This window comes from Centruroides vittatus, unplaced genomic scaffold (genome assembly GCF_030686945.1).
Source record: "Centruroides vittatus isolate TY-2023 unplaced genomic scaffold, ASM3068694v2 scaffold_1444, whole genome shotgun sequence".
Taxonomy (NCBI): Eukaryota; Metazoa; Arthropoda; class Arachnida; order Scorpiones; family Buthidae; genus Centruroides; species Centruroides vittatus.
The window spans coordinates 2149082-2175009 of NW_027122679.1; the positions used below are offsets into that span (position 1 = coordinate 2149082).

A 25928-nucleotide genomic window follows, 5' to 3' on the forward strand; every position below is an offset into this window, starting at 1 on the left:
ATGGAGTGGGGAGGTAGTGTTTTTCCCTTATTGGATTATAGTGTGTATCGGAACTCGCAAGATAAATGCATCAATAAGATAGGTTTGAAGTTAGTGGAATTGTGTCAAGCAAAAGGGTTGATGATTGTGAATGGTCGAGTTAAAGAGGATGTACAGGGAAAATATACTTTTTTCTCACACTTGGGTAAAAGTGTAATTGACTATCTGTGTATAAACTGGTCTGGCAGCTGAGAAATTACTGTACTTTAGTATAGATGACTGTATTGAGTCTGATCATATGATGCTGCATCTTGAAGTTTCTGCCAAAGGGTTGGAAAAAAAGGGCTACTCTAGACAATCGGTCCAGTTTAATAGACGATGGAAGAAAGAATGGCAGGAGGCGTTTGTAAGTGAAATTCAAGGTATCTGTTGGGACAGGCAATTTGATGATAGCATGAGCAAATTAAATAATCTTACTATTATGGTGTCTGGTATAATGGATAAATTTAGATATAGAGATAAAGGGTAGGAATAATTCAGAGTGGTTTGATGATGAGTGCTTAGAACAAAAGGCTGATGTGAAAAATAAGCTCAGAAGATGGAGGAGACTTGGAGAGGATTGGAGATTGGAAGAATATTTATTATCAAAACAAAATTTCAGTGCGCTGCATGTAAAAGTAAGAAACAGGAATATTTGACCAGTTTTAATCAACTGCTTTTAAAGTGTAAGTCAAGTCAAATGTTTTGGGAATGCATTCGTAAATTACAAGGTAGAAGTAAATTCCGTATACCGGAGGAGATTAAAACTGAATTGCTTGTGCATTTTAAAAGTTTACTGTTTAGTGATAACCTAGATAAGGAAATTGTTTGTTTGGAGATGGTAACTGTAGGTTATCTTGACAGGCATATTTCTCTCGAAGAATTAGATATTGCTTTGAGTGAGGCAAGGTCAGGTAAAGCAGCTGGCCCGGATGGTATTCCGATGGAATGTTGGAAACTGGTAGATGAGCGATTGCGACAGAAGCTGTTGGATATTTTTAATGAAGTCCTGGCAACCGGAATTTACCCTGACGGTTGGAAAATGGCGAGAATATTTCCCATTTTTAAATCAGGAGATATAAACAATACAAGCAACTACAGAGGAATCGCATTGTTAAATACTGTTAGCAAAATCTTTTCAACGATCCTATGTAAAAGACTGATATTTTGGGTAGAGAGTGAGCATATTATATCAGAGATGCAAGCGGGTTTTCATCAAGGGTATTCCACAGTGGACCATATTTTTGTTTTGTGGAATTTATTAAAAGAAAGGCTAGTCAAAAAATGCCGAAAAGTATATACTTGTTTTGTGGATTTCCGGGCTGCACTCGTCTCAGTGAATCATCTGAAATTATGGAGGAGGCTTGCTGATTTGAGGTTAAGTTATAAAATATTGAATTTATTGCGATCGATGTACACGAATACGTCAGCATTTTTGATGGTTAATGGTACTACTACTGAATCCTTCCACTGTAACAAAGGAGTTCGGCAGGGATGTCCGCTAAGTCCATTACTGTTTTCTTTATATATCGATGGTTTGGTAAATAGATTGAATGAGATATCAAGATTTAATGGCTTATGGTTAGGCAATAATACTTATATCAAGGTTCTGTTGTATGCAGATGATGTGGTGATTATGGCTGATAGCCCGTTTGAATTACAGCTGGCAATTGATGGTCTTATGAGTTTCTCAACTGAGATGGACTTACAGATTAATAATAAAAAAACTAAGATAATGGTTTTCCAAAATGGTAGTAAAAGATCAAGTAAGCTTAAATGGTTTTTGGATAAACAAGAGATTGAAATAGTGGAAAAATATAAGTACCTGGGCCTTTGGTTCAAATATAATCTTAATATGAAAGACCACTTTGAGATTACTGCGAGAAAAGCAAAAGGTGCTTTGGTGAAATTATCTAAAATCATTAATATCCCAGGGTTAGCCTCGTATGCTCCACATTTCAGGTTGTTTGATTCAACAGTTAAATCCGTTACGTCGTATGGTGCTCAGGTCTGGGGTTTGGCTAATGTCAATAATTTTGAGTTAATTCATAGAGAATTTTTGAAGAAAATGTTGGGCCTCAGATTTCATGCATCGAATGTGGCTGTTTTGTGGAAACTGGACGGGTACCACTGAAAATCTTTTTTATAAAAGCAGTTCTAAAATATTATGTAAGAATATTGGAATTACCTAGGGATAGGCTACCTAGAATCAGTATCGAAAGAATGTGGATGAAAGCGGAGAGTAATTCATGGTGGCTGGATTTTAAAAATTGGCTGGAACGGCTGGGATTCGGTGATATGGTTATTGAGAAACAAATTGATAGATGGAAAGAACGAATACCGTCCATAGTATTGAGATGTATAGAACTAGAACTACAGGAAATGAAGAATGTGCTGAATAGTTCTGGGTTGCTACGATATTATCGTCTGGTTAAACCTGATTTTGGCATGGCAGGATATTTAAGGGATGTTGGAATCTCTATTGCAATGAAAAAACAGATTGCGAAACTGCGGTTAAACTCTTTTATGTCAAGAAGTGCCTCTTTGGTGTGCATAATTTGCAACCAGATCTGCAGTTATAGTGAATGGTGCTTCCATATGTTTAGTAATTGTGGAAATGATATGTACGGGGAATACTTAAGAATGTTGCGTGGTGGTTCTAACTCCAATTTCGTGGATTTGTTAAAATTTAACAAGATGTTAAAGAAATTAGATGGTTTGAGTTAAGAGAATTTATTGTTTTGTTTTTCCCCCCTTTGATATTGTATTGAATTATATGTCAAATAAACTATTATTATTATTAGTTAGTTAGTTAGTTGTGGGTTCGGACACATAATTGCTTATTAGAATTAGTTTGGTTTGTGACATTGTCACAACATTCGTAATTCTTTTTCTGTTAGATAGATATTAATAGAGTTGTGCCAGTTAAAATTTTTAAGTAATGTGACTTCTAATTTAAACCAAAAGTTTGTATACAGTTAACCTGGACCGCCTGCTTGTATGCTTTTCATATCTGGTCTCGACTTTCATCTATCTAACTCCTTTCTTGACATTAAGGAAAGACAGATGACAGTGAGAATTTATAGGCTACAATTTTTCAAATTACAGCACAATAATTTTTCTATAAGTGCAACATTTATGAGAACGTAGTTTGTTTAAATTTTGGCAATGGATGGTATATTTCATTATAATGTAGAATAATTCCTTTTATAGTAATTTTTATCACATGTGGGGGCCATCATGACCTATCCATTATGGATGACTTTTCAAATATTAATAGTAGACCAGTATAATATTTAGTAGTCATTGACCTCCTCCTGGAAGAGAGGATGTCAACAACAATGACTTTCGGTCGAATTACTTTGATCCTCTGCCGCAATGGTCCCTTCTTCCTATCAGACCCGTCAGTACGGTGGCATTCAAATAGGAAAATTATATAATACGAGGTTACTGGCCAGCACAAAATATGTTTTAAGGGGTTGTTGAGGGTGCTGAGTTTAAATATTTTGTCTGTTTATTGCAAAATTTGATTCGTTGACAGATTACCATTTGTTGTTCATCTATGGATGGTAGAGTTAATATTAGGAATAAAATATAAGAAACTGTATCTTAAACTTTTTCACATTCATATTTTCAAATCGGTGTCTACTTGACCTACGAAACTGCCATTTCATACTGTCAGAGTATGATGATAAACATGACAATGGTAGGCCGTAATAACCAAACTCTTTAACAAACTTTAAAATGAAAACCATATATAAATCTAATACTATACTATATAACTACAAAAGGTTATCTTTGGGTACTTGGTGTAATAAATCCTTACGTAAGATTACCTTTATAGTATCTGATTTATATAACTACAATCTAATAGAAGGGTTAGAATTATGGAATAATCTACAGTACAAAATCTAATATAATAGCAAGGTTGAGGTCGAAGTTTTCAATGCGAAAATGTGTTTGTTGGATGTTTGGCACTGCTTTCCTGTAAGCCTAGAAGTTTTGCAGCGGCATTTGGAATGTCGAGCACGATTCCACCGACTTTCCAAACGCCATTGCCGAACTTCTAGGCTTACAGGAAAGTGGCGCCAGATGTCCGACGTACATGTTTTGTGTTAAAAACTTTGGCCTCAACCTCGCTAATAATCTTAATCTTTGTTCTTGTCATTTTTGCTAGTAATATAACAAACTTCATAAAATTAATGCAGAAAAAATGCATTGTAAAATGATGATAAAACTCTAGGATAACGACTAAATAACATTATAGAAAAATTTGAGATTGAAAGGAAGGTACAGCGGGTAATTGGTTAATGAGCACAATTCGTTCAAAGACAATGTTTGCTACCCAAATTGTTCGTCGACCAATTATCGATTTACCATAGATTTTTATGGGAGTGTGATGATTTATTTTTTGGGGTCTCTATATAAATTAAATTCAATTCGTTCTGATTTCTTATTACATTTATTTACATGAAATAACAAACTAAAAGCAACCTCTTTTTCACGGATGGTACATCTTTGTTTCTCAGATGTGATTTATGTTACAATCAAAAAGACTCTAGAAGATAAAAGAGTATCTACTGTAGACCTGTTGAAGCCATACTGCCTGGTAACATCAGACATCTACCCATTCTATCTTGGCTATTATCTCTTACTTAGTTTCTATAGTGAACATTCTTTTCGGGCCCCATAATATTAACAGTTTTTTAAGATAAAAAGTTCAGAAAAGCACTTACAAAAATTGGGGGAGCATAAATCAACCAGTGCAAAAAAGGTTATGTATAGAACTGTCAAAGTCTCGGTCCGTAAATCATTTGTAGATGCCAGTAAAATACAGGGTGTCCCAAAAAGATGTACTCACTCTTTGATAGACGATTAATATGTTTTTTTTTAATTTAATAAATCAATAAATAAATACATTAATTTAAAACCTATTAACTTCTTAGGACTGTGTGTTTGTCAAGACATGTCTATTTACAAAAAATATATTTATATATTTGACAATCAAAGAGTGTGTAAAACTATACAGGGTGTCCCAAAAAGATGTACTATCTTAAACACTGCATTGCTTCTTCTTGTGTTTGTTGTCAGAGTTGTTCACAGTCCAAACTGTTCATTAACCGATCATCCGCTGTATGTAAAAGATATGACTCAGCGCCCATTAGATCATTTGGTCATCTTACACTTACATTACACATCACAAATGATTTTGGATAACTTGAACAAAAATTACATAAAGGATCTTAAAATCTTGAAATAATGTACGAGGGCTATTTTTTAAATAAGGTCCGTTTGTGAATGAAAGTGAGGAGAATGCGCAATCACAGCGGTATGCATGCGCTTCTGCTCCGAGCAAGCTTGGCGCGTGTTTTGGCGCCATTCGTAGCCATATCGTCTGTCTGTATGCTGAGCTGTAGAAGTTTAAAATGTTTACGAAAATTGAGTCTCCCGCCGACCGTGAGATACGATCTGTTATTCGATTCTTGAATGCAAGAAACTTGGCAGCAGCGGAAATTCACCGTCAGATTTGTGAAGTTTACGGTGATAATGCTACGAGTGACAGTAAAGTTCGAAAATGGGTAAGAATGTTCAAGGATGGGCGAGTTAATGTGCACGATGAGCCACGCCCTGGCCGACCTTCTCTGATTTCTGAAGATTTGATTCGTGATGTGGATAACAAAATTCGAGAGGACCGACGATTCACGATTTCAACGTTATCAATTGAATTTCCACAGATTTCAAGATCAGTTTTGTATACCATTGTTTCGGAGAAACTGAATTATCGAAAATTGTTTTCTCGGTGCGTTCCAAGACTGCTTTCTGACGATCACAAAACAAAAAGATTAAACAGTGCTTTATCGTTTTGACTCGATACGATCATCCACACAGTCCAGACCTTGCACCCAGTGATTTTCACTTGTTTCGATACTTAAAGGAGTTCCTTGGTGGTCAACATTTCAACGACGAAGAAGTGAAAACTGCAGTCGTGGATTGGGCTTCTTGACAGGCGGCAGATTTCTTTGAAGTCGGAATTCAAAAAATTGTTGAGCGGTATGACAAATGTTTAAACAAAATGGAAATTATGTAGAAAAGTAGATAAAAGTATGTAGAATATGGAAAAAAATATATTTTAATGATATTTACAGTATTTTTCTTCTTATTAAAAAATGGACCTTATTTAAAAAATAGCCTTCGTATTAATAATACCCATAGAGAATTGCAAGTTACTTAAGTCTTAATTGCAAGTTTACCGTGTGTCAAAATTTTTCAAATATGTAATTATTTTCGTCAACAAGTTATTTTATCTGGATAGAATTGAAAACTTGGCTATAGATGTGTCTCGGACAAGTATATAAATGATTATAGTCATGGTCTGATTGCATGCCGGCTAATACCACCAGTGCGCTTTAAAACTGTTATCCTATAAAAAGGTTTGCAAGGTTCACTGTGGTTGAAATTTTAGCATATCCATTGTTTAGATGTCCGAATGCCGGGTGTGCCTGTGCGATACACTTGGAAGTTTTACGCACGGCCATTGAAGTTTGAGAAAGTCCTCACCCGACCGTGAGACTGTAGCACAGAGGGCACACCAGTCCGAGGAACTGTCTGATACGGCCGTCACTTCTGTTAGCAATAGGAACATACGTTGATTGTCCCTACGTGTAGGCTTGCTGGTGTGTTTGGAAAATCCTGCACCCTATCGTCATTGTCAGTTACTGCACTTTCCAGACCCAAATTTTTTTTTTATAATTGAAGGTCACATTGCTCAATTCAGAGGGAGTTTGTAAGGCCATGCATATACGTTGAGCATTCATAGACATTTAAATACTCTTTAATTTAAGACATGCAAATATATATATCTCTCCTTTTTTTTCTGTAAAACATTTGAAACTATTTTAATTTTAATCAGATGGCACTTTCCCCCTATTGCTGGTTTACCCTATTTAACTTTGTTTCCTCTTGACAGATTCTTAGCAAATTAATATTATTTACTCTTCTTAATAGTTGAATGTTAATAGTTGAATTATTTGGAGCGTCTCCAGATAAAAACAGACTTCCGGGAATATACTCTATACCCATCGCCGATCACCTACAATCCGGCACTGAAGACCATATACTACCAAATAGCGAAGAAAAAGGATATCCGCTTAGCTTTCAGGAGATGCCCAGTTGAATTATTTTATAGTTATCAAACTTCTAAAAGTTTAGAAACATTTTGCAGTTAATTTGATATTTCAATTAATTTTGCTTGAGGCTACTTTGATGCATCTGTAGATGTGCATTCTATAAGCTTGGATTATTTAGTTCTGTCACGCTCTCTTTTCCCCTGCCAAAGAATGAGGTTCCTTTGCATTGTGTGTCCAGCTGGCACATGATATCTGAGAATGCATTAGCTACATAGACAACAGAGCAAGAAATGTCTTTTCTAAAGATGAATGGAGTTTGATAAATACCTATTGAGCTCGATAGACTCGAGGACTGACAAATCTAAGACTTCTCTCGGCTCCTTTCCTCGTGGACCTTCCCATAGATTTCATTTGGCCAACTAACGATCTTCCCCTTTTTGATTGGATTTTTCATATTGTCACAAGAGATTTGAAGGTTTCTTGGACGGAAGGACCGATCCCGGGATATGTTTTAACTGAATGGATGAGAATCTGATGTCGATCAAAATTACAATGAATTTGTGGTGCCACAATGCACCATTGCCATCTAGCACGACTTAAAATTCTGTTTATCTATATAAATATAATAAATTGAGAACGTAATTCTACCATTGAAATTAACACTTTAAATTTCTCTCTCTAAGATTTTGGGACAAACTGTCGAAAATACGCAACCGCCACACGAACGTGGTGCAGACGATGGCTGAAGGCGTGATCGAGCTGAAGGAGTCCCATCCGGTAGACCAGCACGTGGAACGTAGCATCCAGTATTTCCTGGATCGATTTTACATGAGCAGAATATCCATCAGGATGCTCATCAATCAACACAGTAAGTTTTCTTTCTCCAGTGTTAGTTTTAAGAGCAAAAGATTTGAGTCATAATATACCTTATATATCGGTTGGCAAGTAAAAAAAAAACTTTGTTAGCAGGAATCTGCATGAAGGATGTGGCATTCTAATTTTAAGTTTCGAAAATTGTGTGTTCGTATCTATGGCTCTCAAATAAATCTTTTAAAATTTAGCTTTGTCTTCTTGAATTTTTATTTGTAGCATTACTATTCGGTTCAGAATTAAACGGCCATCCCCGTCACATTGGCAGCATCGATCCCAACTGCCACGTTTCATCCGTGGTCGAAGGTGAGTTTCCCTAGGCGAAGTGGCCGGCGCATCGGAGTATTTACTAATTGCATTTATTTTTCAGATGCCTATGAGAATGCGAAATTTCTCTGCGACCAATATTATTTGACGTCACCGGGTATCACCGTAGAGGAGCATAACGGTAAGTGTCTTTTGTTACTTATCCCAAAAAGAAACTGCAAATCTCAAGCAGACGAATTTCTTTTAGTCCTGTCGCCGAATAGTCCGGTTTCTGTTGTATACATACCTTCGCATCTGTATCACATGGTTTTCGAACTTCTGAAAGTAAGAAATGTTTCTTTTAAAAATTCATTTAAAAAAAACCATAATTTTAATAACTCATTCTTTAAGAATTCCATGAGAGCAGTGGTAGAACATCACGGAACTGCGTGTGAAGCCTATCCTCCCATACATGTTCTCATCGTAGTGGGAAAAGAAGATTTAACGATTAAAGTAAGGAAGGACACTGTTACGTAAAAATATGGTCGTCAGTTGTTCGTAATTTAATAAGAAATGTTTTAGATTTCGGATAGAGGTGGCGGAATTCCTCACGGCCACGTTGATGCTCTCTTCCAATATATGTACTCCACGGCACCTGTTCCTCCGCGATCAGGATCCAATTCTGCCCCTTTGGTAATTTCCAGACTTTTACGAAATGCCAAAAATTAGAGTAATTGACATTTACTTTCTCTGCAGGCCGGATATGGGTATGGGCTCCCTCTTTCACGTCTCTATGCCAAATATTTCCACGGCGACCTGATTTTGTCCTCGTTGGAAGGTTACGGAACGGATGCGGTGATATATTTAAAGGTAAGTTTATTTTTGTTACCGCAGAAAACGCCTTCTATTCTCATGCTAATGACAAGTGTACTTCAGGCATTGTGCGATGAAGCCAACGAACTGTTGCCCGTTTTCAATAAAACCACCAGCAAACACTATCGGGCAGTGGTCAGCAGACACGACTGGAGCATACCCGTTCTGACTCAAAACGTTCCTTCGTCTCGCTGGTCCAATAATTGGCGACTGGGCCACCTGGCGGATCAGTCCACCGGAAATCGACCTCACCTGGCCGTCTAACATAGTTTGGGTTACGAGAACTCTTATCTAATCTAGGATGTTTTACACCTTCGTATCCCAATGTGTATAGTTTTTAAAACACTTTGTACGCATTAATTTTTTTATTTATTCTTTTTGTACTTTATTCTCAAACCCAGAGCCGATTGCAAAAGTAAAAGAAAATTGTCGGACATGTTTGCCAATTGTCGGCTCTTAAAATAATCTACGTGCAATAGACAAATTGCAAATTAACAATGGTTTTGGCAGTTGCAATGTTTGAGAATTGGATGTCGTAGCCGTTTTGTTAACGCATATATTTGTATAAACAAAATCCGACATTGTAATATAACGAAATTGTTTTATAGTGTAAGTTACTGCAATATTTAATAAATGTGAAATTACAAATTATCGCCATTTCTTATCAAAGCCATTGATTTTATTTTAGAAAGCCTGTTGCGTGTTACTGAACTTGGTTAAATTAAAATTATAGTGATATATTTTGTAATTTTCTTGCCTGTTTAAAAAAAGTATGTAAAAGCTCCAGAAATATTTCTAATGAATGGCCACAGAGCGTCGAAACAATTTAATTTCGAACGTATCTTTGGGTCTTTTCCATAAACCTTAAGCAAGGATTTTAGTGGCTACGAGAATCAGCCGGTCTAACTGGTGGCACTTCATAATTTTATAATCTATACAGTACGTAAAACATAAGTAATTAAGTTTAATCTTCCTTCGGATAACAACAATTCCTATGCAAGTATTATGGCATAATAATTATGTGAGCAATGGGTTAATTCAAAGTTAGTAAAATGAAAAAGTCCATGACAAACTCCATTTAAGTGAAAAAAAGCATTGCTTTGTCCATAAAAATCGGCAATTAACACAATATTAATCCGGACAAATTGTTGAATCTGGTCTATAAAGATGAGGATATTTGATGTAATTGTCGAGGGTTATTTACGATCTATTCTTTTACGGAAGAGTGGTCAAAATGTAGTGATTTGTCGAACTATGATGATCCAGATTACTTTTTGATAAGAACAATGCCACAAATTAACTGGTAAATAAAACAATGCTCGTCGTGCAAATAAGTATGCCAAACGAGAGTAAAACTTATTTTTCACAGAACTAATTGTCGGGGATACAACAAGAATAAGAATGGGTCCCAGTATTGGCGTATACGCGTTGCCGTGCTGTAGCGTGGAGGAAAAACAATCGGTTTTTGTAAATAAAAAGACGTCGCTTCCAAAAAACTTTTATTCTGGAACATGGTGATCAACAATGTTCCAGAATAAAAGTTTTTTGGAAGCGACTACATCTTTTTATTTAAAAAATTTTCATCATCCAGCGAAATTTTAAAATCAGTTTTTGGTTGGGACTGCACTACAGAAAATGCAGTTGTTGTTTAAATTCTCAACAATTCGTATTTCAAAAAGAAAAATATTCTCGCAGATAAATGTCAGATTGTTGGCGAAAGTGTGCATTTATAAATTATATTGCACATGTTTGAACTTTATTTCTAAAACAAATCTTTAATCTTTATAACAAACAATTCGGTAATAAACATTTGAGTTTTGAACAACAAAATGACGAACTGCAGATTGCGGCAATTCGGGTGGACGGGTTCGTAGTCTATTTCTTCTCGTGTTAAATTCTGGCAAATGGTGCCACGTATTCTCTTTAGTGAGCAATTTATGGAATGTAATTTCTTCTTTACATTACTTTCGAAATATCTGGAAACGAATTAGAATGCCAAATTTTACAAATGAAAATGTCTGTCTGTTTTAGGAGAAGGCTGGCATATTTGTACGGCTTTTGGTTTGATTGGCAACTGGACTTTCAGAAGTAAATCAGTCATTGACAAAAAGCCAATATTGCTGCAATAAAATATATAGCACGAAACAACAAATTTGATTCTAACATTCCGTTCTGCACCCTTTAACTGCAGTTACAAATGGCATATAAAAATATTTCGAGACGTGGTAATCTGCTTTCCGTTGTCTTACGAAAGCAATAAATGCATGCCAAGCTTTTTAGGTGCATAATTCTTGGCACCTCAAATGAAAAATATGGCTGCATATATTTGGCTGGTAAAGACAGGATTGTAACTAATTGCAAGGTGGCCAGGCTCTAAGACAGTTTGTGATAGGTGCTGCTCGGACTGCAAGAAACTTTCGAGTGATGCGAAACCGTGCAACAGTGAGAGATGACGCTGCGGGCTCGTGTGCTGCAAAAGGGAGCCGACAAATTTCTTCCCGCTGCTGTATCCGAGAGAGTAATTGCGGAAGTGTCTTCTGCCGGTCCTCTCCTCTCTTGCAGATTTGAGCTGCGCGGAGTGGTCTGCACGGGAATCAGCAACCAGGCCTCGTCCCTACAGTGCCCGTTCTTGGAGACAAACACGTTTCCTCCTGCAGAAATTGAACGAAACTTACCTGAAAAGAAAGGAGACTGTTAACAATAATTTTTGAGAAATTTAAGCTATTGAATGTACAAATTCTAAAAACCAAAACCTAAGATTATTGCACTTTTGAACATATTCTCTTTTTGTGGAGGGGCCAAATGAGTTGAAAAATTTAGCATTATAAAAATGCTTGTAAATGAGTCCAATAAAGAGTCTTACCAAGGGAAACTTAAGCTTCCGTACCAAAGAAACTGTTAGGTATTATTGTATTTTAATACTTACGTAAACCAGAATGGCACGGTACCAATTTTTTTGTTTTGGCGAGTTTCAATATTCTTTTATAGTACAGGTATACCTCGAGTTACGTCGTCCTCAATTATACGTTTGTCAAAAAAGTATATGGAAAAATAAAAATCAAGTTTAAGTCATTTTATTCGACTTTACATCCGTTCGCCACAAATATTGAAGTCGTAATATCACTAGAAAAGCGTTAAAAGCACATAAAATCATATTAAAATATGTACATTTACAGTAAATGTTAATATAAATATCATCATAAATCCTAGAGAACGAAACATGAAAACATCTGTGTTTCTGTGTTGTCGTCTTAGATTGGATTAGTTTTTTCTGTACTATATTAAAAGCTAAAATTTGTTTGTTTGTTTGTAAGCTTAAAATGGATTATTATTAACCATATATTATTAAAAATGCATTTATAAATAAAATACAGAACTGGGAATGGTAATTTGTGGTTTAGCCTAGTGACAAGTAAATTCGACTTCCGTCGCATCTCCCGGAACCAATTACCGACGTAAGGCGAGGTATACCTGTAATCTAATAACTGAATTAAATTAGTTGGTAAAATTTTCCAACTTACATTATGGTAAATAATTTTGTTGCACAGACTATGATACCACTTTACTGTCTGGCCAACCTGGGAATGCACTCTCCTTAGGCATTGGACTAGTTAGCAGGGGTGAGGTATTAGCATCGGTTAACATACAATACCTTGTGTTACGGGGATTAAACAAGACGGTTAGTGGAGAATTCCGGAAAAGGTACTCGAAGAATAAAAACATGTATATGTAGGTTTAATTTTTAAATATAATTTTCATTTATAATAAACATATATTTCTTTAACATTTGTGATCCTAAAAAGGACTGTACTAATATTGTTTTATGCAGAAGAAATATAGTCACGGCAAAGCTTTTCTTGACACTTCTCTCTTCGTTATTAACGGAGACAAGTTCTACGGCGTCTTCTAAGATTCCATTTTTATTCATTTTCGCAGACTTCAAGTTAGTTCTGTCCAGTCGAAAGCTACACAATGTGGTGGCAGCCGTAGAATTTCGCATCCACATTGCGTATCAACTTTTTCCAATTTGTAATTTTTTAAGCTGCTCTTCTAATTCTAAAAAGTCTGCTTCTCTAACTTTGTTAAATAATGATGGAACTGCAATGTTTTCTTTTACTATCCAATATCGTACAGTCGAAGCTATCTCAAATCAACTTATTCTCTGCATTTTCAGTCTTAATTGGAATATATCAAAATTTATCTGGAATAATTTTCTCCCAAAATCTCTGTCTCAAATTATGAACCGAAGAGTCAATTACAATTTCGTAAAATTATTAAAATCTGCGTCGTCGTAAGTCTGGCACAAAACCATTTGTAATAATTTCTTCAGAAACTATTAATCTATTTCCATTACTACACAATCGTAATGGCTACTTTGACTGCATTCTGTTCCAATCTTATTTGCTGTTATAACCTCTTCTTTTTCATCACCTTCTCTTTATTTTAACAATGTATAAATAATCCTTTTAGGTACACCTGTTGCCGCAACTGTTCTTTCTACCATTTTATCCAATGGCGCTAATAATTTTTTATGGTGTTTTTCTTCAAAAAAATCACTTACTTTTTACTGCTGTTTCTAATGTACTAAAAACAATTCACAAAATATTTAATTAAAAATTGAAACAGAGATCATTTTTATATACATTTTGTAGAAAGTCAATACTTTTCAAGTAATGTGTAATTTTTTCTATTTGACAAAATAATTGTTTCCTCGATAATTTTAGGATTCTCGATTCTAGGATTCGTGATCTACTTTTTCAAAAGTTTAGAATCTTAAATGGTTGCTTTTAATCCGAGACGACGTAAACGATGTCTAAATGTTAACATGATGCAAAGACTTTGAGTAAAATGAAAAAAATTAAAAAGGCACCGTTTCTTTTTGTTTACTTAAGACAACTAACCTGCAATCATGTGTAATAGTGGCAATTTTCCACACCTACTACCATGTTCTCTCGAAAATAAGACTGAGTCTTCTATTAAGTTTTGCTCCGAAAGGCACATTAGATCTTATTTTCGGGGAATGTCTCATCCAAAGGTGCTTGCTTGGGTATTTACAAATACTTATTATTATTATTATTTTATAAATTAAATGTATTGAATTATATATTATATATTATTATATCTGTCGTGGGTTGCAACAGATGTATGAAATAAGACTATCTGGCTGATGACCTTAACTGGGGCTTATATTACAAGTTTTCCAAAAAATTGTGTTAGGGTTTATTTTCGGGGAAATACAGTAGATTTTTCATCAAATTGACTGACTGAGTTGTTCTTCCAACGATATCCATACAAAATTTTTTCCCTCTTTCACAGGCTCTCAAAAACCACCTGGAAAATTGCTGTCTTACGTGTGATCATGCACAGTTTTTCTGTCACGTGATAGCACGCACGAGGTGGTAATCTTTCCACTCTGTTTTTGATGACTCGACGTCATCAAGAATGACATGGAGGGCTGATGCGATTGCTGCAAGAGACAGTCGTGACATGGTAGATGTCTGTCGGCTATGCACAATGTAATGGCATGGCAGTATGCAGTCACTGCGATCTCAAATGAATAGAGAGGTTGCGGCCAAAGTTCAAATGTTAAACTCGTATGGCAAGCAGAACATTTGACATTTGAACTTCAAGTAAAACACGTTGCACACTGACTCATGGGATATTGTTGAAAAATGGCGGAACACTTTAAACGACGACGAATGTTACTAGCAAAGGTAAATAAACAAACTGTTTTAAAGTATTTATAGGATGTTTAATAACACTAAATAATTATTTTTAATTAGCGTCGTGTCTCCTACCGTACGATAGGACTACCTCATACTTTTGTTGAGGGAAGTAGTGGCTTATGTAAATCCGAAAGCAACTCGGGAAATTATTTTTAGAAAATTTACAAATGTATTACACTGTTGATGGTAGAAGATGCCATGAAAAGCAAACCTACTCCTACAGAATTATGATAAGCCAGGCCTCAGCAACCTATGACCTGCAGGTCACCAACTGACCCATTTCATAATTTCAAGTGACCCACTTGAGTTCCGAAAATAAAGTATAATATATACTTTATATAACTGAAAATAAAGTATAATATATACTTTATTTTCAGATTCAAGACATTGTGGAAAGATTTGGAAAAATCAGAAGATTATGATCTTTCCATGATATCAATGCGTTGGGCTTCATTTCCTACCACTGACCCGAAACGTCTTCTTAATACACATTTTTGATTGATTTTGACCCACAGCCAAAAAAGGTTGCCAACCCCTGTGATAAGCTATTATGAACAGAAATATATGTGAAATCTATAGGCACTTCACATCACTTGCAATAAAATTGAATAATTAAATAATTTCTGGATTAAAATCATCTGTTTTCTTTACAATATTATTCATAAATGATTATTTAAGCATTTATGAATAATATTGTAATTTTAATAAAATACGTCATAATTTTAACTCCAAACACAAAAAAAATGAAGAAGTTTAGGCCGAACTTCTACTCGCCATGCTAGACGTAGCGAATACCATTATCAACCTTCTAGAATTGCCAGATGGCAGCGCTTGACATGTGATGTTCAGGTTTTGGGGTGAAAATGTTGGCTGCAATCTCTCTATTATCTTTGCAAGATAGCCTGGGTCGCTATGACCTTTGACAATTTGTTGTTGTGGCTTTATTCTGTACCCGAAAGATACAGGCGTTTCTCGGGAGGACCAGAAAATGATTTTTCTGTTCCGTCGTTTATTTCCAGCAGAACTCATTCCGCATTAGCCTCACACTCGTAAAGTTTGAAGGCAATACTGTTCTAAAATCATGCAAACTGTACATATTATTCTGTAAACAGAACATAGGTGTTGTACATTTAGTTCACAATACTCTTCTCTGGACATACCAAATTTCACATTTAAAGATTTTGAAAAATCCTCTAATTTGAGGAAAAATAATGCATGGAGTAATTAAGCCAACTTATGCGTGAGATTGTGAGCTAGAATACGGTAAAAAAAATCTCTCTTGCTTACAGTTAGAGAGAAGATTATTAAGAGGGTTGTTAACTTGTATGAATGTTTAAATGGCTCCTATATTAGTGAAAAAATAAGCCTATTGACACACACAATTTTGAATAGTTTTTGCTTGTTGAATGTTTAGAGGAGAAAAAAACAGCAAATTAGATATTTCCTAAAAATACTCTCATATATTATAGATAAATATGTGATTGCTCTTAATTATCTGGGGCATGGGAGGATCCAAACAAATACATTGATTTAAAGCTAGCTTGCCACATGGTGTCAAGAACTGTATCTGCTTCATTTCAGTTTACTTAAACTTATTTAAAGAGTAATGTTACCATAAAATTTTTGGAATTTAAGTATAGAAGTTAAAATGTCTTACTAAAAGATTCATTTTATCAATTGTGTATAATATAATTAATGTGTTATTGATCAAATATACAGGATGTCCCAAAAGTTTCCATACATACAAAGGTGGTGTAGACACACGAAGAAAACTTAGAACACTGTACGGTGGCCAGCCCATTGGTCAGGCACGAACCAATGACCAACTACCAGTGTTTGATGATTTTATTTATTTGGCCAATTGTGGGCTTGATTTGTGTCACTGTATGGAGACGTCTCTTTTGGGACACACCGTATATAAAATTAATACTATTATTATAAGAAAAAACTTACTGTCGTCAGAAGCGATGCCCGTGGTCAAACCGAGTGAGCTTAGACGTTCTTTGTTCTTGGGGTAGAGGACCTGCTTGTGTTTGCATCTGAAAGTTTTTGCTAATTTAAACAGATGATGCAAAGGAATAAGAGGATTCTTTAAATTTAGAATCTCTTTGTTACGAGGTGGTTCGACGGAAATTATTTTTGCCATTTTGTCCCCAACACGACAAAGATCGAGTAATTTCAAAAATTTGCATTTATCTTCGGTTATTAATTTATTATAGTCCAAACCACTTTTTGTATCAGTATTATCAAAATTATTTTCTTGTAAAAAACTCAACGTGCAAACATTAACCGTGTCGCCCGTGCCGGAGATCGGTTTCGACGTACAGGTGGTTTCGGAAATACTTTTCCCACGTATGTCACAAGAAAAATGATTTAAACCGGTTGTTTCATAGGATGCATTGCCATGGAAGGACACATTTTTAGTGGTAATATTAGTCTTTTTATGGGATCCGTTGGTTTTGGAATAATTGTTAAAAAGCTTGTTCGAGACGTTATTATGATCGAAGATCTCTGTAGTTGCTTTCTTGGTAATTTCGTCTAGAGATAGCGAATGGAATACTTTTTCGCCATACTTTTCGGAAAGTTTTACCAATTCGCTAAAAGTTAAACTTTGTAAACTTTTCTGGTCTTTCATATCCAAAATATCTGTTAAGGCAACTTTTGAAGAATTATCCACACTGTAGATTGCCTTTTTACAATTTCTTGCATCAAATGTCGAATAAATTTTATATGGTTTGTTATTGTTGGAGGTTTTCTCTTGTTGTATCTGTTCACAACACGATTTAAAATTTGGAAAACAAACTTCACTTTTACCAACTTTATTTGATTTTGCTCTTTCCTCCACTTGTAAATGCACTTTGTTACAACTTGAACGTTTTGCTTTCGAAGACGACAGATAATTTAAACTTTGAACTCCGGTTTGACAATGTTTGAATTCGTCCGCCTGTTTCGTTCGGGGAGCAATTTTCCGATATTTTCTTAAAACAGCCAAAGTTTTAGGATGCAAATTACCCGAGGGAGAAAGTTTGTGTCTGCATTCTGGTTCTTCTGTACCCGTCATAATTATCTCTCTGCAGATATATTTAGTATTTTGAATGCTTTCGCTATTTAGATTATCTGCATTCGATGTAATCTTTCCTTTCGTCAAACCTGGATCCACCAAATTATTTGTATCTAGCCAAAGATTACTTTGATTTTCTGGAATGACATTGGTCCAAATTGATTTGTTGTTTTCAGAAATATTGTCTGTCGTGTGGTTAACGTTATCGTCGTCACATTTAACAAACTGTTTGGCATTATTGTTCAAATCGATTGCTACTTTCTCTTCGGGCATGTTTTGCACTAAAGAATTATTATTGAAATTCACATTTTCGAGTTTTAAGATATTGTTACCTTTTCCCATTTTAATTACATCCATTAAATTTGGACAGCAACGATCATTATTGCAATAATTTGGTGGTACGAATTTCAGTAATTTTTTCACTGTTTTTTTGCAGAGAACGAATTTCTTTTTCCCACTTTTCTTTATGGTAAAAAAGTCTCGCGATTTATTTACAGTCTCTGGCAAACAAGGAGAAATTTTAACAAAAGTTTCTAGTGTTTTTTCATATTTTGAAATCTTGCAATCCATTGCAGACAACAAAGGATTTGATTTATCAACGATACTGTTTTCCACTTCTTCTTGTCGAAAGCTCGAAAGTAATGAAGACTGACCATTATCAGACGTGTCTGAACATTCGGCTAAGTTACGGGTCTTTGGAAAAGATAAATTATTTACATTTTTGGTTATCACAGAATGTTCCACATCAATATTGGTGTTTGATTTTCCAATTTCACAGGAACTATCTTCACTTTTTACGTTTTCTCCATAATTAGCGTTGTAAATATCACTCTCTTCGGGATTAACCCGGTCTCTCGAACAAACTAGATTATTCGAGTGGTTTTCGAAGTTTAGACTAGTGTGTAATTTATTGGAAATGCGAAGTCTTTTGCACTCGACATTTTTCGAATTTGATAAAATTCTACGCCTTTTCAACAGTCTTCCAACCCATTCGCGGCCGTCAGGCCGATTCATTCGAAACTCCTCTGCGTCCTCTCTGTTCTGACTGCAAGGCAAGTTAACTAGGTAAACTGGTAAACAATCGCTCTTGGTTAGTAAGGCTACATTTTGAGGTTTTGGAAGAATCGGTTGTAATCTGAGGTAATCTATTAAAGAGAAATTATTACGCATTAATACAAAATGAAATATAAAAATACAGTAGAGCATCGATTATCCAAATACCGATCAACCAAAATATTGGTTAACTAAAAGCATTCCAATCGGCAAATTCAAATTTCCACTAGTGCTGTGGCGCTGCAGCACTCTCCCCCCTCCCTGCCAACCTAAACTGTAGACCTACTTTACTGTACTACTTTATGTAAGGTATGTATTTGAAAGACGTGTGATACAAAATATATACAGTATAGTTTTGTGTTTAATATATTTTTTCGTAAATGATCAATTATCCGAACAACCCCAGTCCCAAACTGTTTCAGATAATTGATACTCTACTGTAAAATATGTTAAAGTTTGCATAGAAGCTAACCTGTTATATCACCCATTGATAGCTAGAATCTAATAAGTAATACCTTTAAACTAACACTGGCGCACGACACTTTATTGGCACTCTCCTCCAGAAACACATATAGTTTGTCTTGGAGACTATTTGGGCACCCCTCTGCGAGTGGCACCCGGGGCATGATACACCCCCTTGCTATGCCACTGCAAGGAGGAGTTATTGGAGTCAAACAAAAATTGTATGTGAGAGTGTAACTGATTACAAAATAAAGGCAAAAGGATCATTTATTGCAGAAATAAATTGGCAACAAGTTGCTAGACTTTCCCGGTAACATTTCAAATTTTGGTGACGTCATCTGTTATCATATTTTATTTAAAAACTTTTTATATTTTTAACTATTATAAAATGGCAAAAAACTTAATTTTGAGGGCAGAGATGGGTTTTACAAAAAAAGTTGTAAATGCTAATAACAAGTAAAATCCTCATTATTTAAGTCAGACCCTACTGGAGATATGCACGACCCGTTATCTCCCCACCCCTTGACCTTTAACCACCAAAATTTAATAGCATCAAGCCTCCTAATAAACAAACTCCTTGCAAAATTTCAGAAATTTTCGACAAAAAACCACGGGAGCTTCAAACAAGGTAAACAAAATCGTGCTCCCCACACACACACTATCCCCTAATTTTTTTTCGCTTCTCAACATTTCAAGGTGTTCTAAGTCCAAAAATGTAAAAATCTGAAGGGTCATTTTCTGCTGGGTCACCAAACTTTCCCTCTGTTATAACAGCCAGGAAAGTAAAAACTACAAATGAAAGGAAGTTCTAGTACCCTGTAGGGCCACTTATAACACGAATACACAATGTGACATGGGTAGGCATGAGGGTGCTGTACGGCTGGGATGGGCAACCTTTTTCTATGTAAGGGCCGCATTTTAAGACTTTTGAACTGATGCGGGCCGCATGCAAGAGAAAGAGAAAAAAAAATGTTGATAAATCAGAATTATTTATTCATATATAATTATAAATTAGCATAGGTATACTTAATTTAGCTTCTGGAACTGATGTAAACGTAATATATTGGAAATATTTGGTTAAATATTTGTCACTGCTAGTTTTAAATTAGTTTCCATGTGTCTGTTAGCCGGTTGCTTGTTTTAATTTGTACTAAATTCATTGCAGGAAAAACTATTCACATACATAAGTTGTAAAAATAACATTTGAATTTTTGCTGCATACTTCCTTAAGCTGGGAAATTGATATATTTATTCACATTTTATGCGTCGCGGGCCGCAGGTTGCCCATCCCTGCTGTATGGTGTCCTGTGGCACTCGGTCCACAGTTGCTGTAAGTTATCTTCTAGTTCATCCAAACTCCTAGGCTGTCCAACTTGGCATCCGGGTGATCTCAGACACGTTTGATTGGTGACAAATAGGGGGACTGGGCATGCCAGGAAAGTGTGGCTATGTGGTGGAGGCAGTCTTGTGACAAATCCACTCTCAAACTCGGTTAGTTACTCATATGGTTTTCAACTGTGATGTAAAGACATCTCTAGTGATACAGCAGGTAAACTACAGATAGGATGCCTTTGCATGCTTTTTTATAGGCCAAGGGCATCCCCCTTGTTTTAATTTTAATGCCCACTGTTGGTATTATGCAATAATTCTCAAGCAGATATGGAAATGATTAGTTACCTGCATGCCAAGTTTTGCAGTGATACAAGAACTCCTTCTTGGTGTGCTAATTTTTATGGCAATGAATGCAATTTTTATCTGTACTGTACTGTACACTTAAGTTTATTTACATTAACTCTTGTTACTCTATTTAAAATATTCATAAAACTTTTCAGTTTTTTAGGACATTCTAATACTACATTAATTCAAATGTGAGTATCTATTATTTGTGCAGGGTGAAATGTTTCAAAAACTTTTTCAAATTTTTAGCAAAACTAATAATTTCTTTGGATAGAGCAAAGCACTTCCGATCTTGAATAAGGCAAAAGCCCATTAACATTACATATTAGAAGATTATTCTCCAGATGTTAAGATATTTCTTGTAACTGATGTAGTGTGAAAGGTTGCCTTTAGACTATAGAATAATCTAATATAGTTCAATAATTATCTTGACAATGAATACTAATCACATATCCCTTTTTATTTATATTAATTATTCTACTCTACAGATTTATTAGAATATTCTAATAAAGTATAGTACCACTCAAACTTTTAAAATTGCAGTTTACAGGTTCTATTAAGGTTTGAATGGTAGTACTATAGTTTACAATGAATGCAGTTTTGCTGTAAAGTATTCTAATAAAATATTTAAACAAAATTCAAACTTTATATTAAACCTGAAGCCTTAAAAATGGAGAGAGAACCATTAAGTCAAATATGTAATATCAATTTTTGAGAATGAAATATTAAAAAATTGTGTGAACGACATAAATTTAAAATCTGTAAGAGAAGCCCTTTAATTGTATGTAGAGGCAATTAAAAAACCAGTTTAGACTCATTAACCTTCACTCTATGGAGGAACATTCCAGTTATTTGGTTGACTGACCAAACCCAATATGACAGTTACCAACTTTGAAATATTGATGCTTCCAACAAAGATTACACGCAATTTGCTTGATTGGCAGATTATTGCATATCACTAAATTGTGAAAGAAGCAATTTTATAATTTTATTTTTCAAACGACTGATTTAAATTGCTGTTCCACGAATCTAGCTTGGCTCTGTCAGCCGACTGTATTTGGTCGGTTGATGTTATTGCTGTTAGAAACAAAGAAAAAAGCAAATAATCTGTAGATATGCCAGTTAAATTAAAATGCAAAAAATATAACAGGGAATTATTTCTTTGTCGTGTGTGTTTAATAAATACACCGCCACCTAAAGACAGTTGTTTCACATTTTTATATTTAAGATGTAATAATTAGATTTATTCGAATGCGACATATTTTGACATCTATATATTGGGATCGATTAGAAGAAATCTTTCATACAATGTTTAAATGTTATGTGAAATGTTTGTTAGCACATTTGAAGTATATTTATGTAAGTTGTAATCAAAAGCAAAGAACTGACACACAAAATGTAACCTTCTATTGCAACCTGTATCATATTTTAGACTATTTACAGTGAATTAACATTGCTAGGAGATAAAAATGACTCATTGCACGTGACTGATGTCCTTCTAATATTAGTCTTGAAATTGTAATGTAAAAAGATGCGTTTAACATGTATTGTGTGTGCCAATGAATTCACCATTTTTTCAATTTAGAATTTTAATATATATTGTATTTCATATAAGAAATATACTCAAATTATATGCTCACATAACTGTACCTATTTATTTATTTACAGTAGAGAGTCGTTTATCCGAACCCCGGTAATCCGAATCGCCGGTAATCGGAACGATTTTCAGTCGGACTGTGTCGTGCCGAATCGAACGTTTTTGATACTAGATTTACTTCTAAAGTATAATTTTCGTGTTTTTATATTTTTCAATATATTTATTCTGTTTGTACAAAATGCAGAAATAATTTTTAACGATACAGTAGCCTCGATTATTATTATAAAAATTTTCGTCAGGCTTAAAATCGACGAAAATTCAACACGAAGCAACATGCAACGGACAAAAATTTGAACATCGGACAGGTTAATATATTTTTTCGTACATAATCGGTTATCCGAACAACCCCAGTCCCCAATTGATTCGGATTAACGACTCTCTACTGTATTACTATTTAATGTTTAAGAAGTTAAAATCAGCAGTTACCTCTTATCTTTCTTGTCATTCCAAAATAATCTTTAGTGTCCTGTAAAGAGTTTAAAACACATTAAATTTTCTATGACGGTTAAATAATTTGTTTAAAATCATTAACAAACACAAGAATGACAGTCAAAAATAAAGATATTTCAATCAAGTTTGTTAGAATAATCTGTTTATTATATCCTAATGACATTACACCACAGTATTTTGATTAATTACTTTAAAGATTAAAAAAATCGGCAACGTCTAGAAACCTCGTTTATTAAATTTCTTTTTTTCTATTTGACAAATGTTATTTAAAATATCAGTTAGAAAACTTTTATAATTTAATGATTATTTAAGCAAATTCATAATAATCAAAAACTTCTAATTCTAATGATTGAAAGACAGCTGCAAACTTCTTGCATTTTTTGTTTATTGTAAGATTAACACAGGTTGATTACCAATATGTCATCTGTAGACATGTGTAATTTTAAAATGACAATTCAGCAGATTTTTTAATATACATATGTATGAGTAGATATAAAAATCTTTAGTGGAAAAATTTTTTTATTTTTATAATATAAATAGAAAAAAACAAAATTTTATTTCAATTTACATTTTAACATTTGTTTAATTTAATCAACAAGAATATTTACAAAATAATTTTTAAAAATGTAAACATATCTCTTCACAAACACCAGAAAATCCTGCAAAAATGTAACAGAAAATACAATAAACAAATGTTTTTGACAATTTCAAATTGCCATCGTCTATGTTACTTTTTTTGGCTGGCTTTTCTGATGTTTGTGAAGAGATATCTTGTGCAGTTATTAAGGGTTTTTGTTTATGAAAATATAAGCAGGTTCCACAGAAATAAATCGAGATAAATGTCACTTAAAATATTTTCATGAACTTTACTAGAAAACAAAGGGTTACTGTAAGTGTACTTGTTTCTGAATATTTTTTCAACTGTATTTTTGAGAATACTGGGCCTTGATGTCTGATGGTAAGAGCACCGGATTATCTAGTGGAGGAGTGGTATCAAATCTCTTGATAACCAGTTTCCTTTCCTATGGGTATCCAGAGGAAGATCTCCACAAATCAAGTTGGCACTGATGTGGAGTCAGTCCTACCCGAGCTACAAATACAGAGCTGTACACACACACACACACACACACACAATCTCTCTCCCTCTCTCTTTCTAATGCACCTTTGTGGCACATTTTAAGGTGGATTCCTTTATCTTTACTACAACCATCAAATCAAGAGATGCCCAGATAATATAATTGATGAGTAAAATTCTTTAAAAATCCTAAGAAAATTAAAATTTTAGAAATCGAAATTTATTATAAGCAATTGATGTATCAGTTAATAATGAAAATAATAAATAAATAAATATGTATGTATAGAATACAATGATTTGAAACTAATGTTTATTATTATTAAAAATTTGCATTAGTAACAAAATATAATATCAACCTAACAACTTAATATTTACAAATGAACGCAATTAAATATCCAATTCTAAAAAGAATATATTTGTTTCATTAAAAAATTGTTTAAATAAGCGGAATAATTTTATTTATAAACTCTTACATTGTTTTCAAGCAAGTAAACACCAAAATATTTTCAGTTAATTATGTCACGTTCAATTATCTTTTGATAACGAACTGTAAAAATTAAATAGCGTTTAATCAATCCCGTAGACAGTTGATAATTACAGGGAAGTTTTAATTGCATTTAATAAAGGATTTATGCGATATTTTAATATAACAATTCTTTGTAAACATCGCTATTATAGTGATAAACTTTCTAGCTATAAAATAAGTACACGTATGATATGATGAGAAAAGATGCGATATTAAAAATATTACATACTGCATCCTCTTATTATTATTAAAAAAAAATTTCAGAAAATGAACTGTTAATAATTTTTGTTCTTAAATATCGTAAATGTTTAATGTTTCGTAGTGCAAATTAATTTTAACTTCGTTAGAAATATCTGCAAAAAAATAACAAGAGGATCCAAATTTTTATTATAAAAAATAATCGAAAATTTAAATTAAATTAATAAGAAATTTTACGTTCGGATTAGATCGAAATTAAACATTAAATAAAAAATTAAATTCATTTAGAGTATGATCAAAATTTATGACGTGCTTCTAAACGCATTTTGTTTCGCTTTGCATATTATAAACTAAAATTATTTATTCTAATTCATTTTGTAAGATGAGAAATTATTACTAAAATTTGATGCAAATGGCTGTCTCCTACAAATAAAAATTTAATGCCAAATGCAAATTTTGCTAAAAAAAATTTACGAATTTATTTATTTATTTATTTTATAAAATAATAATTTCTTAAAATTATACGTGCAGAAACTATTTAAAAAATAGACAGAATCCATTTTTCACGGGGGATAAAAAAAATTATTCTTGGTTTAACAGTCTGTCAAGGTTTTTTTTTGTGTGTAGTGTTTGCTGTCACAAACAGGTGACTCTGACAGTGACTACTATGTCTTCCTTAACAGTCCGTGAAAGGTAACTTTTATTATACTTGTGTTATCGGGAGTGCTAATATCCATTTGAAGGGTAACTTGTGGTGCGTTCTCGGTTAATTACGAGACGACGTGGCAGTGACAGTCCGTACTCTGGATCCTGCCAGGCTTCAATTACGGTGACGTGACAATTTTGGACGAAGAAAAACTATCAAAAGGGTTTATCTTAATCGTTCTAGTAAAATAACATATAAAATGG

At 34.0% G+C, this 25928-nt stretch overlaps 3 protein-coding genes across 4 annotated transcripts in view; 2 read left to right on the plus strand and 1 right to left on the minus strand.

The window, feature by feature from the left end:
- Nucleotides 1–9785, plus strand: part of LOC136987090 (pyruvate dehydrogenase (acetyl-transferring) kinase, mitochondrial-like) — a 40651-nt gene extending 30866 nt beyond the window's left edge. The window contains exons 4-11 of one of the 2 annotated variants that reach the window (XM_067284753.1): nucleotides 7829–8013; nucleotides 8235–8321; nucleotides 8386–8463; nucleotides 8530–8606; nucleotides 8673–8774; nucleotides 8844–8954; nucleotides 9018–9131; nucleotides 9198–9785. In XM_067284753.1, the coding sequence (XP_067140854.1) occupies nucleotides 7829–8013; nucleotides 8235–8321; nucleotides 8386–8463; nucleotides 8530–8606; nucleotides 8673–8774; nucleotides 8844–8954; nucleotides 9018–9131; nucleotides 9198–9398 (955 nt within the window). In that variant the 3' untranslated portion in view covers nucleotides 9399–9785. Of the gene's footprint in view, nucleotides 1–7828; nucleotides 8014–8234; nucleotides 8322–8385; nucleotides 8607–8672; nucleotides 8775–8843; nucleotides 8955–9017; nucleotides 9132–9197 lie in introns of both variants that reach the window. The other variant, XM_067284752.1, reaches the window with a different exon arrangement.
- The window catches only part of LOC136987102 (deoxyuridine 5'-triphosphate nucleotidohydrolase-like), a 359911-nt gene that overhangs the window by 276897 nt on the left and 57086 nt on the right, over nucleotides 1–25928 (plus strand). The window lies entirely within an intron of this gene.
- Nucleotides 10890–25928, minus strand: part of LOC136987081 (uncharacterized) — an 86139-nt gene continuing 71100 nt past the window's right edge. Inside the window, exons 3-5 of the mRNA XM_067284740.1 lie at nucleotides 23197–23236; nucleotides 16814–19066; nucleotides 10890–11809 (exon numbers count right to left, since the gene is read on the minus strand). Of these exons, the coding sequence (XP_067140841.1) occupies nucleotides 11508–11809; nucleotides 16814–19066; nucleotides 23197–23215 (2574 nt within the window). The 5' untranslated portion in view covers nucleotides 23216–23236 and the 3' untranslated portion in view covers nucleotides 10890–11507. The remainder of the gene's footprint in view (nucleotides 11810–16813; nucleotides 19067–23196; nucleotides 23237–25928) is intronic.